At 34.1% G+C, this 20,506-nt stretch overlaps 2 protein-coding genes across 5 annotated transcripts in view; one reads left to right on the top strand and one right to left on the bottom strand.

The window, feature by feature from the left end:
- Positions 1–7,178, bottom strand: part of LOC145245879 (uncharacterized) — a 58,737-nt gene extending 51,559 nt beyond the window's left edge. The window contains exon 1 of one of the 3 annotated variants that reach the window (XM_080107601.1): positions 7,052–7,178. The gene's annotated coding sequence lies outside the window, so the exon portion shown is untranslated. The remainder of the gene's footprint in view (positions 1–7,051) is intronic. The other 2 variants (XM_080107598.1, XM_080107599.1) reach the window with 2 other exon arrangements.
- An 8,617-nt stretch (positions 7,179–15,795) lies between these two features.
- LOC145245878 (uncharacterized) lies at positions 15,796–19,401 on the top strand. 2 transcript variants are annotated; one of them, XM_080107597.1, is made up of 2 exons: positions 15,796–18,245; positions 18,309–19,401. In XM_080107597.1, exons 1-2 carry the CDS (start codon positions 16,527–16,529, stop codon positions 19,053–19,055), a joined length of 2,466 nt encoding a protein of 821 aa, XP_079963723.1. In that variant the 5' UTR covers positions 15,796–16,526; the 3' UTR covers positions 19,056–19,401. The 2 variants fall into 2 exon arrangements, with proteins under 2 accessions (XP_079963723.1, XP_079963722.1); XM_080107596.1 differs by having other exon boundaries at positions 15,801–19,401.
- The last annotated feature ends 1,105 nt before the right edge of the window (positions 19,402–20,506 follow it).

The following is a 20,506-nucleotide window of genomic DNA, read 5'->3' as shown; positions in this document are numbered from 1 at the left end:
TATATATATATATATATATATATAAACGTGTCTGTGTGTGTATCTGTAGCAGTGTCAGAAATTTCGTGAAAATAGTGAATAATTCCACCCCATCTTTCCAAGCTTATAACTCCTCGAAAAATGTAATTCAAGCCATAATTTTTTTTTTTCAATTAAAGGAGCAAGGACCAAGGTTTTATTAAAAAAACAAAAAACAAAAAAAAACAATGTGTTTTTTTTTAAAAAAAAGGTTTAAAACTTCGGACTTTACAGGTAAATTTCTAAAAAAGCGATTTTTTGTTTGTTTTAAATTTGAATATATTATTTATTGACCTTTTCTCTTCAATTTGTGATATATAAAACTCCCCGATATAATTAATTATTTACTTTTTAATAGACATTTTCAAAATGAGAGGCGTGAATTATTCGACCCCCTGTCTTTTCAAGCTTATAACTCCTCGAAAAATGTAATTCAAGCCCTAATTATTTTTTCAATTAAAGTAGCAAGGACCAAGGTTTCATTAAAAAAAAAAAAAGACAAAAAAAGGACAAAAAAAAAACAATGTGTTCTTATAAAATAAGGTTTTAAACTTCGGACTTTACAGGTAAATTTCTAAAAAAGCGATTTTTTTTTTGTTTTAAATTTGAATATATTATTTATTGACCCTTTCTCTTCAATTTGTGCGACATAAATTAATTATATACTTTTTAATAGACATTTCAAAATGGGTGACACTTGGGGGGGGGGCGTGAATTAAAAAAAAACGTTTGTCTAAAATATTATATTCGGTTTATTGGAAAGAACATAAAATTTCACATTGACCCTGAAAATATCGTAAAAATAGAATCAATAGAAAAATTTGGATAGATTTTTAAAGTTAAAAAATTGAAAAATATTGAGTTCGGAAAATTCATTACTGTTTTTAAAAAAAAAAATATTTCTATTACTTTTAAAACAACTGTAATAGTTTATTTTGGAAGTATAATCCATAAAGAAAATAAATAACCCACTTTTAACAGAGAAATTACGAGATTTTTATATTGTATTCGCAGTTTCGTGTTAGGGGTGTCAAAAATTCCTACAAAAATTCTGATACTGCTAGTGTATCTGTGTGTCTGTGTGTCTGTGTACATTTCCCTATGCAATAACTCTGTCAATTTTTAGTCTACAGACTCGAAATTTGATATACGGTGTACTGAGATTTGGGAAAATCGATGTGATCGGTGTTTGGCCAGAAATTTAGCGATTAAGGGGTCAAAGTTCAACGATTTGACCTTTGAGAACTCTACAAAACTCCTCCGACAATTTGGGGTCTACACACTTGAAATTTTAGATATAGGTTCCTTAGAAATGGATCTAACTTAATAACTGGATTTGAGCCCAAAACAATAAATTTTAAGGGGTCATAATAGGGGTCAAAGTTAAAAAAATTGATAACTTTTTTTTGCTCAGCATACACCTCCAAATACCCGGGCAACGCCAGGCACCCATGCTAGTATGTCTATAAAAGTGAACGTGTCTGTGTGTGTGTGTGTCTTTCTGTCTGTGTGTGTGTCTGCGTACGTTTCCCTACGCAATAACTCTGTCAATTTTTAGTCTACAGACTCGAAATTTGATATACCGGGTACTGACATTTGGGAAAATCTACGTGATCGGTGTTCAGCGAGAAATTTGGCTGTTATGGGGTCAAAGTTCAACTATTTGACCTTTGAGAACTCTACCAAACTCCTCCGACAATTTTGGGTCGAGACACTTGAAATTTTAGATATATGTTCCTTGGACATGGATCTAACCTTATAACTCAATTGGAACCCAAAACAATAAATTTAAGGGGTCATAATAGGGGTCAAATTAAAAAAAAATTACCTTTTTTTTTTTTTGCTCAGCATGCACCTCCAAACACCCGGGCCACATCGGGCTGAAATGCTAGTATATCTATAAAAGTGAACGTGTGTATGTGCGTCTGTCTGTCTGCCTGTCTGTCTGTCTGTCTGTGTACATTTTCTTTCGCCCTCACTCTCTCAATTTTAAGTTAACAGACTCGAAATTTGATATACTGCGTACGGAGATTTGGGAAAATCTACGTGATCCGTTTTCGGCAAGAAATTTGGTTGTTAAAGGATCAAAGTTCAACGATTTGGCCTTTGAGAACTCTACCAAACTCCTCCGACAATTTTGGGTCTCAACCACTTGAAATGTTAGATATAGGTTCCTTGGACATGGATCTAACCTACTAACTCAATTTGAGCCCAAAACAATAAATTTTAAGGGGTCATAGTAGGGGTCAAAGTTAAAAAAATTAACGTTTTTTTTTATTCTAAGCATATATCTCCAAACACCCGGGGAATGCCGGGCACCAATGCTAGTACGTATATATTTTTGTTAAACAAATCTATCGATCAATCTTTCTGTGGTTCTGTCTGTGTGTGTCTGTGTACATTTCCGTACGCAATAACTCTGTCAATTTTAAGTCTACAGACTGGAAATTTGATATACAGGGTACTGAGATTTGGAAAAGTCATTGTAATCAGTTTTCGGCCGGAAATTTGGCTGTTAAGGGGTCAACGTTCAACGATTTGACCTTTGAGAACTCTACCAAGCTCCTCCGACAATTTTGGGTATAAACACTTAAAATTTTAGATATAGGTTCCTTGGACATGGATCTAACTTAATAACTTGATTTTAGCCCAAAACAATAAATGTTAAAGGGTCATAACAGGGGTCAAAGTTAAAAAAATTGACCGCTTTTTTGTTTTGTGCTCAACATACACCTCCAAACACCCGGGAAGCGCCGGGCTGAAATGCTAGTCTATATATATCTATAAAAGTGAACATGTCTGTGTGTGTGTCTGTCTGTCTGTCTGCATGTCTGTGTACATTTTCCTTCGCAATAACTCTGTTAATTTTCAGTCCATACACTCGAAATTTGATATACAGGGTACTGAGATTTGGGAAAATCTATATGATCGGTTTTCGGTCAGAAATTTGGCTGTTAAAGGGTTAAAGTTCAACGATTTGACCTTTGAGAACTCTAACAAACTCCTCAAACAATTTGGGGTATACACACTTGAAGTTTTAGATATAAGTTTTTCGGGCAGGGATCTAACTTAATAACTTGAGTTGAGCCCAAAACAGTAAATTTTAAGGGGTCATAATAGGGATCAAAGTTAAAAAATTGACCGTTTTTTTTTTTTTTTGCTCAGCATACACCTCCAAACACCCGGGCAACGCTGGGTTGAAATGCTAGTCTATCTATAATAGTGAACGCGTCTGTGTATCTCTGTGTCTGTGTGTGTGGATGTGGTGACATTTCCCTACGCAATAACTTTGTCAATTTTAAGTCTACAGACTCGAAATATGATATACAGTGTACTGAGATTTGGGAAAATCGATGTGATCGATTTTCGACCGAAAATTTGGCTGTTAAGGGGTCAAACTTCGACGATTTGACCTTTGAGAACTCTACCAAACTCCTTCGACAATTTTTGGTCCAAACACTTGAAATTTTAGATATAGGTTCCTTGGACATGGATCTTACTTAATCACTTAATTTAAGCCTAAAACAATAAATGTTAAGGGGTCATAATAGAGGTCAAATTAAAAAAAAAATTGATCTATGCCGTCTCTACCAAATTACTCAGACGATTTCTGGTCTGAACATTTGATGTTTGCATGCTTGCCTAAAACTTTCGACAGAGGCGACGGATTTTACCAAAGTCAGTACCGTTTTGAAGTTCGAATTTTCATGCGACAAATATCGAAAAATTAGCTAAAAACATTAATATCTTCACCTTCAACTAGGCACTTTGCTACAGGGGGGTCGCTTTTTTGCCAATATTTTTTAAAGTTATCCTCTCCTTTAGATTGTCTAGCCTTAATTTAAACAAAACCCACGTCAGGTTTTGCGGTGATCGTAACCGCAAAGACGTCAGGTTTTTTTTCCCGTTCTTTTCCTCCTTCGCGGTACGGGTTCGAGCCTGCCTTCCTACTACCATTTTTTTTTTTGCTCCACATACACATCCAAACACCCGGGCAACGCCGGGCTGAAATGCTAGTATATCTATGAAAGTGAACGTGTTTGTGCGTGTATCTTTTTTATTTTATTTTACTTCAGTCGAAGTTTTCAGAAATCAAGGGGTCCACAACCTGGGGCTAACACTATCTGTGTGCATGTGTGTGTGTCTGTGTACATTTCCCTACGCAATAATTCTGTCAGTTTTCTGTTTACACTCGAAATTTGATATACAGGGTATATATATATATATATATATATATATATATATATATATATATATATATATATATATATATATATAGTAATTTATAAAATATATATGGCGATTAAGCTACACTGAATATTCTGCGTTTCATCCACGTATAGGATTCGTCAGGCTTATGCGCATAAGCCTGACGAATCCTATAAGTGGATGAAACGCAGAATATTCAGTGTAGCTTAATCGCCATATATATTTTATAAATTACTAACTAGCTCTACCTACGTATTGAGCACTTGTGAAGTAAATACTTAAAGTTTACGCATAAATCTATACTTTCGTATATTAAATTTATGTGAGTAAATGAAGTAGTTATATATATATATATACATATATATATATATTATTAAATATATATATATATATATATATATTATTAAATATATATATATATATATATATATATTTAATAATAAATATACTTTAGGTATTGAAAATAAAAATAACAGCATAAAAGGGAGAAATAATACTAACGAATCTGATCAATGATTTCACTCGAATAAATACCACTTACTAATGAAAACAATAGCATAAAATACCACTAAACGTCAAGCTTTATGTTTTCCTGTGGAAATGAAACAAAAGTTTCTGTGTAGCTTACTTGCTTATATATATATATATATATATATATATATATATATATATATATATATATATATATATATATATATATATATATATGTGTGTGTGTGTGTGTGTGTGTATGTGTGTGTGTTACTTCGACATTTACTAGGTACGGGCAAAATGAATGCCGATGCTCAAAATGTATAAACATTTTAACCCCTCCCTTTACTTAAAAATTCACTAAAAATCAAGAATTTAACCAACTGTAATGAAAATGTCAGTATTTATCAATTAATAATCACTGAATATATTAAACCAATTATATTTATATAAATCTTAGTGGAAATGCATTAATTTTTAACAAAATATAACTTTACAAAAATTATGGTTTCCAGTAATAAAAAAATTAAAGGAATTTATTTTTACTTTTTTTTATGAAAATAAAGCATAACAATAAAAAATAAATTATTTAATTTTCACAGAAACATTTGATAAATGTCCCTAAAGTCTGTATTAATGAATTCGATATAACTTGAGGAAAAATTAATTTCTCTAACTATCGATATTATCATTGAATTAATCATTGTTTATTTAATATTTTCACAAAAAAATAAATTATATTTAGCAAAAAATATTTCTACTTTTTTGTTTTTTAAATTACAGGTTTCGCATAATTTTTACATATAAGATTTTAATATTTTCCTTGCTTAATTGAATGTGAAACTTTTGGCGTAACATAATTTTTATATAATATTGGTCAAAAATTAAAAAAGAAATTTATTTAAAAACAGTAACATAAAAAAATAATTAAATTAAAAAATGATAATTTTTTTACAAACGTTTACGGTAGGAATGTACGATGATGCACGTCTGGGGGAAAAAGATACCCAGCACCCCTCCCTCCTTTGAATTACATGACGTCATTCTCAAACAGATTTTCGACTGTCTCAGATTTTGGGCCTCCGTATATTCCGTGTTTAAAAAAAAACACGGTTTCTTGCACTTTTGCGAACGGTAAAATCACTCAGTTTTGGGGCTAATTCAGCTATTTTTTGCGCAAACAAGGTGTGTTTTCTTTTTTAAATTAATTCAATATCTTATGACTTTACTTTACTAATTATATTTGAAATCGACCCAGGAAACTAATATTTATCTTTTAAAGGATTTTTACAATGAATTCATTTAACTTCTAAATTTAGCTGAATTGGTTAGCTCGCCGTGAAAATATTTTTCATAACTTTTCTTTTTCACGTGTACAAATATGTTTTTCCTTTTGGAAATTAAGTTTAGTCTTTAATCTTTCAAATACAATTAAAAAATAGTCGGAAACCTACAAAAAAAAAAAAAAAAAAAAAATCATGATAAATCGGCTTTCAAAACTAGCCCCCCCCCATCCTTATTCGTTTATTTTTGCCCGTACCTAACATTTACCAACTTTCGATTTCCACGAAGTTAGCTCGGGCTCGCTCGACTGCTGACAGAAATAACCAAAAAGGTCAACTGAGCGTTCCTTAATTTTTAACGAATGAACTTCATTCTTTTTAAAACTTATACAAATTTATAAAGGCTACTTTTATAAATTAGAAGAAATAAAAAGTTAGTTTTAATCGCGCTGGTTACGGGTTAATGTTTACGGATTTACGGTTAGCGTTAATGATAGAATAGATGCATATTGCATGTCTGTAATTTTGTTTATTACATTTCCATGTTTTCTTGTTTATCATTATAATTTATTTTCTCGTAGCGTTTTAACGTCTCGCGATCACCCGCTACTGGTTATTCCCATCAGCGGCCAAGCACACCCGAAAAATTCGTGAAAACCTCGCGGCGGTAAATGCAAAGGTACTATATAATATATATATATATATATATATATATATATATATATATATATATATATATATATATATATATATATATATATATATATATATATATGGTACTGGTGCAGAGAGTGATCCGGACATAAATAATAACGTTATTATTTAAAAAGCCATTCTTAACATGAGGAGGGGAGGGTGCTTTGTGCCTATTCTATGTTCAACCTTACAATTGTATAAAAAAAACATATCATAAATCTTTAATTAAACTTGGAAATACGATTTAAAAAATAGCGCGGATCACTCTCTACACTAGCACCATATATATATATATATATATATATATATATATATATATATATATATATATATATATATAATTACGTTTAATAGAAGAAAAAAAAGCAACTTACCTTTGTAATAAAGAAGAACTATAAGCCAATGAGAAGATGCTTTAAAATGTCTATGCAATCAAGCATCAAAATAAAGTCAAACAAAGGATGACGACGTCTCATTATATTTGAAAATGGATGACGTCACAAAATAAGTTTTATTTTTTTTATTAAAAAAATTTCAAGAGCTACCATTCGTTCATTATCACGTCATTCATTTTCGAATAAATACTTTGAGACGCCCACCCGTACCAGGAAATGCCGATGGGACTATTTCCAGCCAGAACGCTCTTTCTTTAAACCCAACATTCCTGACCTTGTATCACATCTTCCCATCGTGTGGGTGGGAGAGATAAACATCCAGTCTTCTCAAAACATGATGATCAAAAAATATCAAATTTTATATTTAATCTATTATATAAAAGGGCAATTGTCTGTTTATATATTCAGGTAACCGTCCCAAAACTACTAACCAAAGACCCGCAAAATGTATATTTCCTTGATTAGCGTTACCCTGGATGTATAATATTTAAAGTTTAGAAAAAAATATTTTTATTTAAAAGGATGATCATAGTAAATAAATTAGATTGTTATTTCAAACACATTAAAACACGAGTAAAGATTAGGACGAGAGAAGGTAAAAAGATAATTGGTGGGAAGGACGGAAAAATGAGGGATAGAAAAAAGGGAAGAATAAAGAGAAGTTTTAATCCAAACACTTAAAGCACACTATTTAACTCATTCTATTTAGTTCATTAATGGCTCCCGCACAACGTCGGATACGTCTACTAGTAATCTACAGTTGTATAAATCTGGGTTTTTACAACTTTGTTATATATGCGTCGTGGAATTGCATTCATCTGCAAAAGATCTAGCTAATTTGCATATTCTTTTAAACATTCATTTTAATTAATTCCCTATTAGTTTTTTTTCGGTTTTCTCATGGGATCATTATCTTTTATTAACTATTACGTGTAATTATATTCATGCAGATATTCGACATGATTTATACTTGTGTAATATTTGCGTGAAAAGCTTATAATAAACACAAAACAAAATAAATAACACATCTATTAATATATAGATGAGAAATAAAATAAATAAAATAATAAAAAAACGCAATTCGTACTAATTAAGAATTTACGAAATTTCCGGATGTATGATGTCACCCGTATGATGTCATTGGTATGACGTCATTGTTTGAATGTTATTTTCACGGGAGGGATCATGTGGAGATGGAAATCGTTCGTAATAAAAATAGCGGATGGCTCTTTGGATTGTTATATACGTATCAGGAGTCTACGTTTATATAATATCTATACTTACGTCGTAATATGTCTCCAAATCTACTTTGTTATGTAATCTACACCGCAGATTGCAATCAACACGGTACATAAGCAACGAAAACACTTCTAATTAGTTTAAAAAGTGTGTGGTTAGAGATCTTATATATATATATATAACTATGATATATATTTATATATATATATAACTATAACTTATATGCTATATATATATAACTATAACTATAACTTAAAACATATATATATATATAACTATAACTTAAAACATATATATATATATATATATATATATATATATATATATATATATATATATATATAAACTTAAAACATCCTAACCGTAACCCTTTATATAACATGCAAAGAAGAAAGAAGAGACCACGAGACATTCTACTCAATTATTCAACGAAAAGTCGCTGAAGGCTCAGTAATCTATTCAGGTAAGCGAAACTCTTATACTAATTTTAAGCACATTTAATTTTATGCTCTGAGGATTGAGAATTTGTACTATTTCGTTTATCAACCCGCGGCTTAACGGATATGTTACGTCTCATAGATCTAAACTTTAGTGTTATATACACACCTCATAGTGTAACCGAAACGGTATAAGAAAGCAAGGAAAATACTTTTGGTTGTTTTCGAAAGAATGAGCGGTGTAAAGAGCTAGGGACTCTAACTGTAACTGTAACGTAAAAAAAAAAAAAAAAAAAAATGAAACAAAAAAACAAAACAAAAAAATGAAACAAAAACAAAACAACAAAAAAAAATGAAAAAAAAATGAACCAAAAACAAAACAAAAAAAAAACAGACCATACAACGTTTCAACCAATTATTGAAACAGGTGGCAGACAGATACCATCCTTTCAATTCCTACCACCCGTGTGCAGAACTGTGACCGTCTGCTTCCAGTAGCTTGTATCTAGTAGGTACCAGTTTGGCTTGGTATCTACGTATCATGGATTTAATTTGGTATGATATCAACACTTACATTGCAATCTACGTATCATGGATTTACTTTGATATGATATCTACACTTACATTGCAATCTACGTATCATGGATTTACTTTGGCATGATATCTACACTTACATTGCAATCTACGTATCATGGATTTACTTTGATATGATATCAACACTTACATTGCAATCTACGTATCATGGATCTACTTTGGCATGATATCAACACTTACATTGCAATCTACGTATCATGGATTTACTTTGGTATGATATCAACACTTACATTGCAATCTACGTATCATGGATTTACTTTGGTATGATATCAACACTTACATTGCAATCTACGTATCATGGATTTACTTTGGTATGATATCAACACTTACATTGCAATCTACGTATCATGGATTTACTTTGGTATGATATCAACACTTACATTGCAATCTACGTATCATGGATTTACTTTGGCATGATATCAACACTTACATTGCAATCTACGTATCATGGATTTACTTTGGCATGATATCAACAATTACATTGCAATCTACGTATCATGGATTTACTTTGGCATGATATCAACACTTACATTGCAATCTACGTATCATGGATTTACTTTGGCATGATATCAACACTTACATTGCAATCTACGTATCATGGATCTACTTTGGCATGATATCTACACTTACATTGCAATCTACGTATCATGGATTTACTTTGGTATGATATCAACACTTACATTGCAATCTACGTATCATGGATTTACTTTGGCATGATATCTACACTTACATTGCAATCTACGTATCATGGATTTACTTTGGTATGATATCAACACTTACATTGCAATCTTACGTATCATGGATTTACTTTGGCATGATATCAACACTTACATTGCAATCTACGGTATCATGGATTTACTTTGGCATGATATCACACTTACATTGCAATCTACGTATCATGGATCTACTTTGGCATGATATCAACACTTACATTGCAATCTACGTATCATGGATTTACTTTGGCTATGATATCAACACTTACATTGCAATCTACGTATCATGGATTTACTTTGGTATGATATCAACACTACATTGCAATCTACGTATCATGGATTTACTTTGGTATGATATCAACACTTACATGCAATCTACGTATCATGGATTTACTTTGGTATGATATCAACACTTACATTGCAATCTACGTATCATGGATTTAATTTGATATGATATCAACACTTACATTGCAATCTACGTATCATGGATTTACTTTGCATGATATCTACACTTACATTTGCAATCTACGTATCATGGATTTACTTTGATATGATATCAACACTTACATTGCAATCTACGTATCATGATTACTTTGGCATGATATCTACACTTACATTGCAATCTACGTATCATGGATTTATTTTGGTATGATATCAACACTTACATTGCAATCTCCGTATCATGGATTTACTTTGATATATCAACACTTACATTGCAATCTACGTATCATGGAGTTACTTTGGCATGATATCTACACTTACATTGCAATCTACGTATCATGGATTTACTTTGATATATCAACACTTACATTGCAATCTACGTATCATGGATTTACTTTGGCATGATATCAGCACGTACATTGCAATCTACGTATCATGGATTTACTTTGATATGATATCTACACTTACATTGCAATCTACGTATCATGGATTTTCTTTGGCATGATATCTACACTTACATTGCAATCTACGTATCATGGATTTACTTTGGTATGATATCTACACTTACATTGCAATCTACGTATCATGGATTTACTTTGGCATGATATCATCACTTACATTGCAATCTACGTATCATGGATTTACTTTGATATGATATCTACACTTACATTGCAATCTACGTATCATGGATTTACTTTGGCATGATATCAACACTTACATTGCAATCTACGTATCATGGATCTACTATGGCATGATATCTACACTTACATTGCAATCTACGTATCATGGATTTATTTTGGTATGATATCAACACTTACATTGTAATCTCCGTATCATGGATTTACTTTGATATATCAACACTTACATTGCAATCTACGTATCATGGAGTTACTTTGGCATGATATCTACACGTACATTGCAATCTACGTATCATGGATTTACTTTGATATATCAACACTTACATTGCAATCTACGTATCATGGATTTACTTTGGCATGATATCAGCACGTACAATTGCAATCTACCGTATCATGGATTTACTTTGATATGATATCTACACTTACATTGCAATCTACGTATCATGGGTTTTTCTTTGGCATGATATCTACACTTACATTGCAATCTACGTATCATGGATTTACTTTGGTATGATATCTACCACTTACATTGCAATCTTACGTATCATGGATTTACTTTGGCATGATATCATCACTTACATTGCAAATCTACGTATCATGGATTTACTTTGATATGATATCTACACTTACATTGCAATCTACGTATCATGGATTTACCTTAAGCATGATATCTACACTTACATTGCAATCAACGTATCATGGATCACTTTGATATGATATCAGCACTTACATTGCAATCTACGTATCATGGATTTACTTTGGTATGATATCAACACTTACATTGCAATCTACGTATCATGGATTTACTTTGGCATGATATCTACACTTACATTGCAATCTACGTATCATGGATTTAATTTGATATGATATCAACACTTACATTGCAATCTACGTAACATGGATCTACTTTGGCATGATATCTACACTTACATTGCAATCTACGTATCATGGATTTACTTTGGTATGATATCAACACTTACATTGCAATCTACGTATCATGGATTTACTTTGGCATGATATCTACACTTACATTGCAATCTACGTATCATGGATTTACTTTGGTATGATATCAACACTTACATTGCAATCTACGTATCATGAATTTACTTTGGCCTGATATCAACACTTACATTGCAATCTACGTATCATGGATTTACTTTGGCATGATATCAACACTTACATTGCAATCTACGTATCATGGATCTACTATGGCATGATATCTACACTTACATTGCAGTCTACGTATCATGGATCTACTTTGGCATGATATCTACACTTACATTGCAATCTACGTATCATGGATTTACTTTGGTATGATATCAACACTTACATTGCAATCTACGTATCATGGATTTACTTTGGCATGATATCTACACTTACATTGCAATCTACGTATCATGGATTTACTTTGGCATGATATCAACACTTACATTGCAATCTACGTATCATGGATTTACTTTGGCATGATATCAACACTTACATTGCAATCTACGTATCATGGATTTACTTTGGCATGATATCAGCACGTACATTGCAATCTACGTATCATGGATTTACTTTGGTATGATATCAACACTTACATTGCAATCTACGTATCATGGATTTACTTTGGCATGATATCAACACTTACATTGCAATCTACGGATCATGGATTTACTTTGGCATGATATCAACACTTACATTGCAATCTACGTATCATGGATTTACTTTGGTATGATATCAACACTTACATTGCAATCTACGTATCATGGAGTTACTTTGGCATGATATCTACACTTACATTGCAATCTACGTATCATGGATTTACTTTGATATATCAACACTTACATTGCAATCTACGAATCATGGATTTACTTTGGCATGATATCAGCACGTACATTGCAATCTACGTATCATGGATTTACTTTGATATGATATCTACACTTACATTGCAATCTACGTATCATGGATTTTCTTTGGCATGATATCTACACTTACATTGCAATCTACGTATCATGGATTTACTTTGGTATGATATCAACACTTACATTGCAATCTACGTATCATGGATTTACTTTGATATGATATCAACACTTTCATTGCAATCTACGTATCATGGATTTACTTTGGTATGATATCTACACTTACATTGCAACCTACGTATCATGGATTTACTTTGGCATGATATCATCACTTACATTGCAATCTACGTATCATGGATTTACTTTGATATGATATCTACACTTACATTGCAATCTACGTATCATGGATTTACTTTGGCATGATATCTACACTTACATTGCAATCTACGTATCATGGATCACTTTGATATGATATCAGCACTTACATTGCAATCTACGTATCATGGATTTACTTGGGTATGATATCAACACTTACATTGCAATCTACGTATCATGGATTTACTTTGGCATGATATCTACACTTACATTGCAATCTACGTATCATGGATTTAATTTGATATGATATCAACACTTACATTGCAATCTACGTAACATGGATCTACTTTGGCATGATATCTACACTTACATTGCAATCTACGTATCATGGATTTACTTTGGTATGATATCGACACTTACATTGCAATCTACGTATCATGGATTTACTTTGGCATGATATCTACACTTACATTGCAATCTACGTATCATGGATCTACTTTGGCATGATATCTACACTTACATTGCAATCTACGTATCATGGATTTACTTTGGTATGATATCAACACTTACATTGCAATCTACGTATCATGAATTTACTCTGGCATGATATCAACACTTACATTGCAATCTACGTATCATGGATCTACTTTGGCATGATATCTACACTTACATTGCAATCTACGTATCATGGATTTACTTTGGTATGATATCAACACTTACATTGCAATCTACGTATCATGAATTTACTCTGGCATGATATCAACACTTACATTGCAATCTACGTATCATGGATTTACTTTGGCATGATATCTACACTTACATTGCAATCTACGTATCATGGATCTACTTTGGCATGATATCTACACTTACATTGCAGTCTACGTATCATGGATCTACTTTGGCATGATATCTACACTTACATTGCAATCTACGTATCATGGATTTACTTTGGTATGATATCAACACTTACATTGCAATCTACGTATCATGGATTTACTTTGGCATGATATCTACACTTACATTGCAATCTACGTATCATGGATTTACTTTGGCATGATATCAACACTTACATTGCAATCTACGTATCATGGATTTACTTTGGCATGATATCAACACTTACATTGCAATCTACGTATCATGGATTTACTTTGGCATGATATCAGCACGTACATTGCAATCTACGTATCATGGATTTACTTTGGTATGATATCAACACTTACATTGCAATCTACGTATCATGGATTTACTTTGGCATGATATCAACACTTACATTGCAATCTACGGATCATGGATTTACTTTGGCATGATATCAACACTTACATTGCAATCTACGTATCATGGATCTACTTTGGCATGATATCTACACTTACATTGCAATCTACGTATCATGGATTTACTTTGGTATGATATCAACACTTACATTGCAATCTACGTATCATGGATTTACTTTGGCATGATATCTACACTTACATTGCAATCTACGTATCATGGATTTAATTTGATATGATATCAACACTTACATTGCAATCTACGTATCATGAATTTACTTTGGCATGATATCAACACTTACATTGCAATCTACGTATCATGGATTTACTTTGGCATGATATCAACACTTACATTGCAATCTACGTATCATGGATCTACTTTGGCATGATATCTACACTTACATTGCAGTCTACGTATCATGGATCTACTTTGGCATGATATCTACACTTACATTGCAATCTACGTATCATGGATTTACTTTGGTATGATATCAACACTTACATTGCAATCTACGTATCATGGATTTAATTTGATATGATATGAACACTTACATTGCAATCTACGTATCATGGATTTACTTTGGCATGATATATACACTTACATTGCAATCTACGTATCATGGATTTACTTTGATATGATATCAACACTTACATTGCAATCTACGTATCATGGATCTAATTTGGCATGATATCTACACTTACATTGCAATCTACGTATCATGGATTTACTTTGGTATGATATCAACACTTACATTGCAATCTACGTATCATGGATTTACTTTGATATATCAACACTTACATTGCAATCTACGTATCATGGATTTACTTTGGTATGATATCTACACTTACATTGCAATCTACGTATCATGGATTTACTTTGGCATGATATTATCACTTACATTGCAATCTACGTATCATGGATTTACTTTGATATGATATCTACACTTACATTGCAATCTACGTATCATGGATTTACTTTGGCATGATATCTACACTTACATTGCAATCTACGTATCATAGATCACTTTGATATGATATCTACAATTACATTGCAATCTACGTATCATGGATTTACTTTGGTATGATATCAACACTTACATTGCAATCTACGTATCATGGATTTAATTTGATATGATATCAACACTTACATTGCAATCTACGTATCATGGATTTACTTTGGTATGATATCAACACTTACATTGCAATCTACGTATCATGGATTTAATTTGATATGATATCAGCACGTACATTGAAATCTACGTATCATGGATCTACTTTGGCATGATATCTACACTTACATTTCAATCTACGTATCATGGATCACTTTGATATGATATCTGCAGTTACATTGCAATCTACGTCTCTTGAATCTTTGCTATACTATCTGCACCTTAGATTGCTAATAACAGGATTCAAGATCAAAAGAATCATTTTGAAACCATATGTGGTTTAGTGAGTTTGGAACCGTTACCCTCGGATTAAACAGACTGAATTGAACGTTTTGAACCGATTTATATTATCATAACATTTATTTAAGGCACCTCGTATATTAGATGTTTTCCTCTTCAGATAATTATTCAAGATAAGTCAGATACACTATTCTTACTTGTTGATATACAACCACAGTAGAACAAAGTAGCGCTATGGAACCGGCAGTATTTGAACCCGGCACGCTGAGTCGTAACTGGGTTTTGACAATTTTTTTCCGAGATATCAACACAAGCTAGTGAAAAAAAAAAACTGGCAAGAGGGGTGTTTTTGTGGAACAGACTTGTTTTAGATTTACCCCTAGTAAGAAAATGGTATCTCTAATTTATATGTAGTAGTTATGTTTTTTTTGTTCCAAAAACTCCTTGTATTTATTAAACAACCTTTGGTGATTACAGTACAGCGAATATATTTTTTTTTTATGTTCACGATTATTGCCTTTATATAATACTTATGTAATTCTTTATAGGCAGAAAGGATATGCAACAACGAAATCCGGCGAATTCTCGTGCCTATTGCTATCGGTGTGGTGCCTCTGGTCACGTAACGTATGAATGCAAGAACCGTGTGGTTACGAACACAGCAACTCGTACGAACCGCTGTTATAAGTGTAATCGCGTGGGGCACTTGGCTCGAAACTGCTATTATCGTCCAAATCGTTGCTATCAGTGCAATAAGGTCGGCCATATCGCCCGCAACTGTTTCGTCGCAAATCGCTGCTTCCTGTGCAATCGTCGCGGCCACGTAGCGCGTACGTGTACCAGAGACTTCGAGAAGGGAGCCTGTTACAACTGTGGTCAGCTCGGTCATATCCAACGAGAGTGCTCTTCCATGGATACGAGGACGTGTTATCGGTGCAACGGCCACGGCCATATTGCGAAAAACTGCCCTAAATTTGGGAGTTCTGACGATACACCGGAATTGATACCTCTGCCGGCGCCTCCAGCGAACGTCAGTATTGTGATTGTAAAACCTGGAGGAGCTGATAATTCTGAGAAACCTCAGGATAAAAACGCTAAATGTGACGACTTTAACAAGCCCGAAACTCAAGATCAGACTGTAGTAACTGAGAGAACTGAAAACACCGAAAACAAGGGTCCTGGCATTGAACCCGCTGAGATAGTTGGAGACCCCAAGAATAAGGTTCGTCCTCGCCACGAACCCGCTGAGATAGCTGGCGATCCCGAAAACAAGGGTCCTGGCATTGAACCCGCTGAGATAGTTGGAGACCCCAAGAATAAGGTTCGTCCTCGCCACGAACCCGCTGAGATAGCTGGCGATCCCGAAAACAAGGTTTGTAGCGAGGACGAACCCGCTGAGATAGCTGGCGATCCCGAAAACAAGGTTTGTAGCGAGGACGAACCCGCTGAGATAGCTGGCGACCCCGAAAACAAGGTTTGTGGCGAGGACGAACCCGCTGAGATAGCTGGCGATCCCGAAAACAAGGGTTGTGGCAAGGACGAACCCGCTGAGATAGCTGGCGATCCCGAAAACAAGGGTTGTGGCAAGGACGAACCCGCTGAGATAGCTGGCGATCCCGAAAACAAGGGTTGTGGCAAGGACGAACCCGCTGAGATAGCTGGCGATCCCGAAAACGAGGTTTGTGGCGAGGACGAACCCGCTGAGATAGCTGGCGATCCCGAAAACAAGGGTTGTGGCAAGGACGAACCTGCTGAGATAGCTGGCGATCCCGAAAACAAGGGTTGTGGCAAGGACGAACCCGCTGAGATAGCTGGCGATCCCGAAAACAAGGGTTGTGGCAAGGAAGAACCCGCTGAGATAGTTGGCGATCCCGAAAACAAGGTTCTTTGCGAGGACGAATCCGCCGAGATAGCAGGCGACTCCGAGAACAAGGTTCGTTGCGAGAACGAACCTGCTGAGATAGCTGGCGATCCCGAGAACAAAATTCGTGAGGAATGCCGCGAAAGCGGTGCCCATTCTGTGGAGCAAGCTTTTTCCGTTGCTGAAAATTCGGAGTGCTTTGGTGCGTCCACTGACTTTGTGAAACCCGAGTTTAATCTTCGTCACGCAAATATACGAATCTGCTCTGATGTTCAAAAGAGCCCACTGAAAACGTCCAGCCTCAGTACAGTCGAGGAAGAGAACGAAGTAGAACAAACAAGCCCATGTGAAGATGCGCCGACAAGATCTCTTCGAAACCGAGATAATGGCACGGACTATAAACCTGAAAACGATAACCTAACTGCTAATGGCCCCTCTCCGCAAGTCGCGAACGGTGTGGACTATAAACCTGAAAATAACCTAACTGCTAATAACGCCTCTCCACAAGTCGCGAACGGCATGAACACTCAAAACCATGACCTAAATCGGTCTGTAGTCATAAATGGATGGAATAATATCCCCCAACTATCTGAGCTCTGTAGAACTGTTTTAGAAATGCATCGGTCTCATAATTACACTAGATTCCAAAATTCTAACCAAACTGGGACGAACCACGTAAACGGTTCAACTTTCGTTTCCCTACGTGTCTTCCCAGAAAGCGATCCTTCTGAGGGTCTCTCTCCAGATGACTCCATAATTGCCCATAGCCTGTTTAACTTGAGTTTAAGACCAGGCTTGACCCCAACCAGCAGTAATGGCCACTTAAGTTATGGCAGTAGTCCAGCCGGTCAAACCAGCCAAGCTACAGACTTAGAAAGCACACTGTCAACAAGCCCTTTCTGGAGTGACAAACCGACTGACCACGATGGAGATATTTCTGGAGATAGTTTAGACAGTGTAAGAACTGCAGCGGAGGTTCTCTCGCCGCCAGCTCGGGTGTCGGAGAACGTGTCCCCTACTGCTCGCTTCGTCATACCGGAGATAACAACAACGCCGCCTCCTGAGGACGCCATTCAAACGGAGGCTGATCTTTCCTGTCAGGATGACTACGCTTCGGCCTGCTCGGATGGGCAAGACGAGGATACTGAACCTGAATTTTCTGAACCTCTCGGGGTTGAGGTTGACGAATCTGTATTATCAGCCCCAGCAGTTGAAGAAACGAAATAATCGAAGTACGTTTTGTGGTAGAATCTTTATAAAGATAGTATGTTTATACTTAACTCTTATTGCGTCTATAACAAAAAAAAAAAAAAAAAAAAAAATACTGAAGATTGGATTATGGGCAAGTAATGCCCTTTGACCTGTTTCCTGCCCAACATTTAGAATATAGATAAATGACTCTACCTCTATTAGAAAAATATCCGTGTTTAACTGTTAGTCTTAATTTTGTACGCCTTTCTACTTGTTCCTGTTTTTAATTTTTTTCTTATCGATTTACGTGTCGTTGGAGAAATCTTGAACAATTTTGTTATTTGTAATTTTTGAAAGATTGAATAAATTATTTCAAGAAATATTCTCGCACGCTAGTTTATAATTTACTGGGCAATGATGTAATATGCTTAACAAGCGAGAAATCGTAGGCAAAACTTAAATAACTTTTACAAAATTCTCTATTCATAAGCAGAATAAAGACCGTAATGCTGTTTTGAAATTGAAATTTTTAAGGATCTCAATTTTTACACTTCGCCTTTTAAAATTACTAGGTGAAACTACATAATTACAAAACACATGTCTCCATGTTAATTGGCTTTTACATATTGCAGCACGGTCCGTATTTTGCAGTAGTACTTTAATTTCTGCAAGCTATACAAAGATTTTTTTCACTATAAATATTGCGCCTAGATGTGCCAATCCAAGATGGCCGCTATCAGATGTGGCTTTTAGGTTTTTTGCTTCGTAGATAGCATCCCCAAAATTAATCTCAAAATTAAAATTTGATTTCCAACTGATCTGTATATTTGTAACTTTCTGAAAGTTAATTTTAAATTAAGATTCAGCCTATCAAAGCTTTTGTCTTAACGTGTCCCGACTATTTTTGAAATGCAAAGTTTAAGTACTGTAAAAATTGCGTTAGGTATTTTTTTTTTTTTTTTGTATCTTGTAAATGACTTTTCTGCTGTAACTATATTACATCATTGCCATTTACTGTTTTATCTCGCCTTTTAACTTATTCCTACTCTTTTCAGAACAAGCTTGCCAAACGATTATATATATATATATATATATATATATATATATATATAATTAATCTCAACCAAAAATCCGCAAACTTAACTATAAATTGTATGGTACATCTACTGGTACTCATGAGTTCCGCATCGACTAGAGATATCAATTTGTAGAATTGATCGGAAATGACAAAGGCGTTGTCGCCATATAGTTAATTAATACTAATAAATTAAACGACGTTTTCATTTTCTAAGACTTAAGGTTAAAATCTGACCCCTTCCCCTCCCCTGTGTTAATGTTTAGTTTTCTTCAAATCGATTTTTGGAGGGACTCTGGGCTAATTTTTCCCGCATTTCTGCAGAATACGGACGACTGTTGCAGTGTTATTTAGAAACCCATTCTTAAAATAGAGGCCTCTTTAACTATTCTGTAATTTCACCTAATAATTT

This window comes from Euprymna scolopes, chromosome 23, assembly GCF_053919585.1.
Source record: "Euprymna scolopes isolate OS-2025 chromosome 23, ASM5391958v1, whole genome shotgun sequence".
Taxonomy (NCBI): Eukaryota; Metazoa; Mollusca; class Cephalopoda; order Sepiida; family Sepiolidae; genus Euprymna; species Euprymna scolopes.
This window is presented reverse-complemented; position numbering and strand designations above follow the sequence as displayed.

Coding starts and splice junctions, on each gene's coding strand:
- LOC145245878 (XM_080107596.1), top strand. CDS start 16,527: ATGCAACAACGAAATCCGGCGAATTCTCGTGCCTATTGCTATCGGTGT.